We start from the raw sequence: 560 nt of genomic DNA on the forward strand, positions 1-560 counted from the left end.
TGTTTTTTTTAGGGTTTGAGAGAAGAGAGAGTGGAGCCGACAGCGGGGCAGAGGGTATCGGCAGCAGCAGCAGCTGGGGCGATGAGGGGCCCCACAGCAGCAGCAAGCGGCGTCGTGTGGGGGCCCCCCACAGCAGCAGCAGCAGCAGCAGCAGCAGCAGCAGCAGCAGCAGCGGTGGGGGTGCAGGCAGCAGCGGGCATACTGCTGCTGGGGGCCCCCCAGGGGGGCCCCCCTCTGCTGCACGTGGGGTTCATGGGGGCCCCCCTAGCAGCAGCAGCGGGAGAGAGACAGCAGCAGGCCGCGGCGGCGGTGAAGCAGATAGATACTCCTCTTCTTCTTCTGCTGCAGCAGCAGCAGCAGCAGCAGCAGCAAGCAAGGATAGAGGGTTGCTGCTGGTGTCGCGTGTCTCGAAGCAAGGACAGCATGCATGCACTATGAGCGCAAAATTTGTTATGGGGGACCCCTCGCTGCAGCCGTACGTATACAACACTTGCTGCTGCTGCTGCTGCTGCTGCTGCTGCTGCTGCTGCTGCTGCTGTTGCTGCTGCTGCTGCTGTTGC

The 560-nt window shown here is 63.6% G+C and overlaps 1 protein-coding gene across 1 annotated transcript in view; it reads left to right on the plus strand.

Moving 5' to 3' along the window:
* EMH_0031820 (uncharacterized protein) overlaps positions 1 to 560 on the plus strand; it is a gene marked incomplete at both ends in the record, with an annotated part of 9,650 nt that overhangs the window by 6,923 nt on the left and 2,167 nt on the right. The window contains one exon of the mRNA XM_013494569.1: positions 13 to 475. Within this exon, the coding sequence (XP_013350023.1) occupies positions 13 to 475 (463 nt within the window). The remainder of the gene's footprint in view (positions 1 to 12; positions 476 to 560) is intronic.

Source organism: Eimeria mitis, genomic scaffold (assembly GCF_000499745.2).
Source record: "Eimeria mitis Houghton genomic scaffold, Emh_scaff1203, whole genome shotgun sequence".
Lineage (NCBI taxonomy): Eukaryota > Apicomplexa > Conoidasida > Eucoccidiorida > Eimeriidae > Eimeria > Eimeria mitis.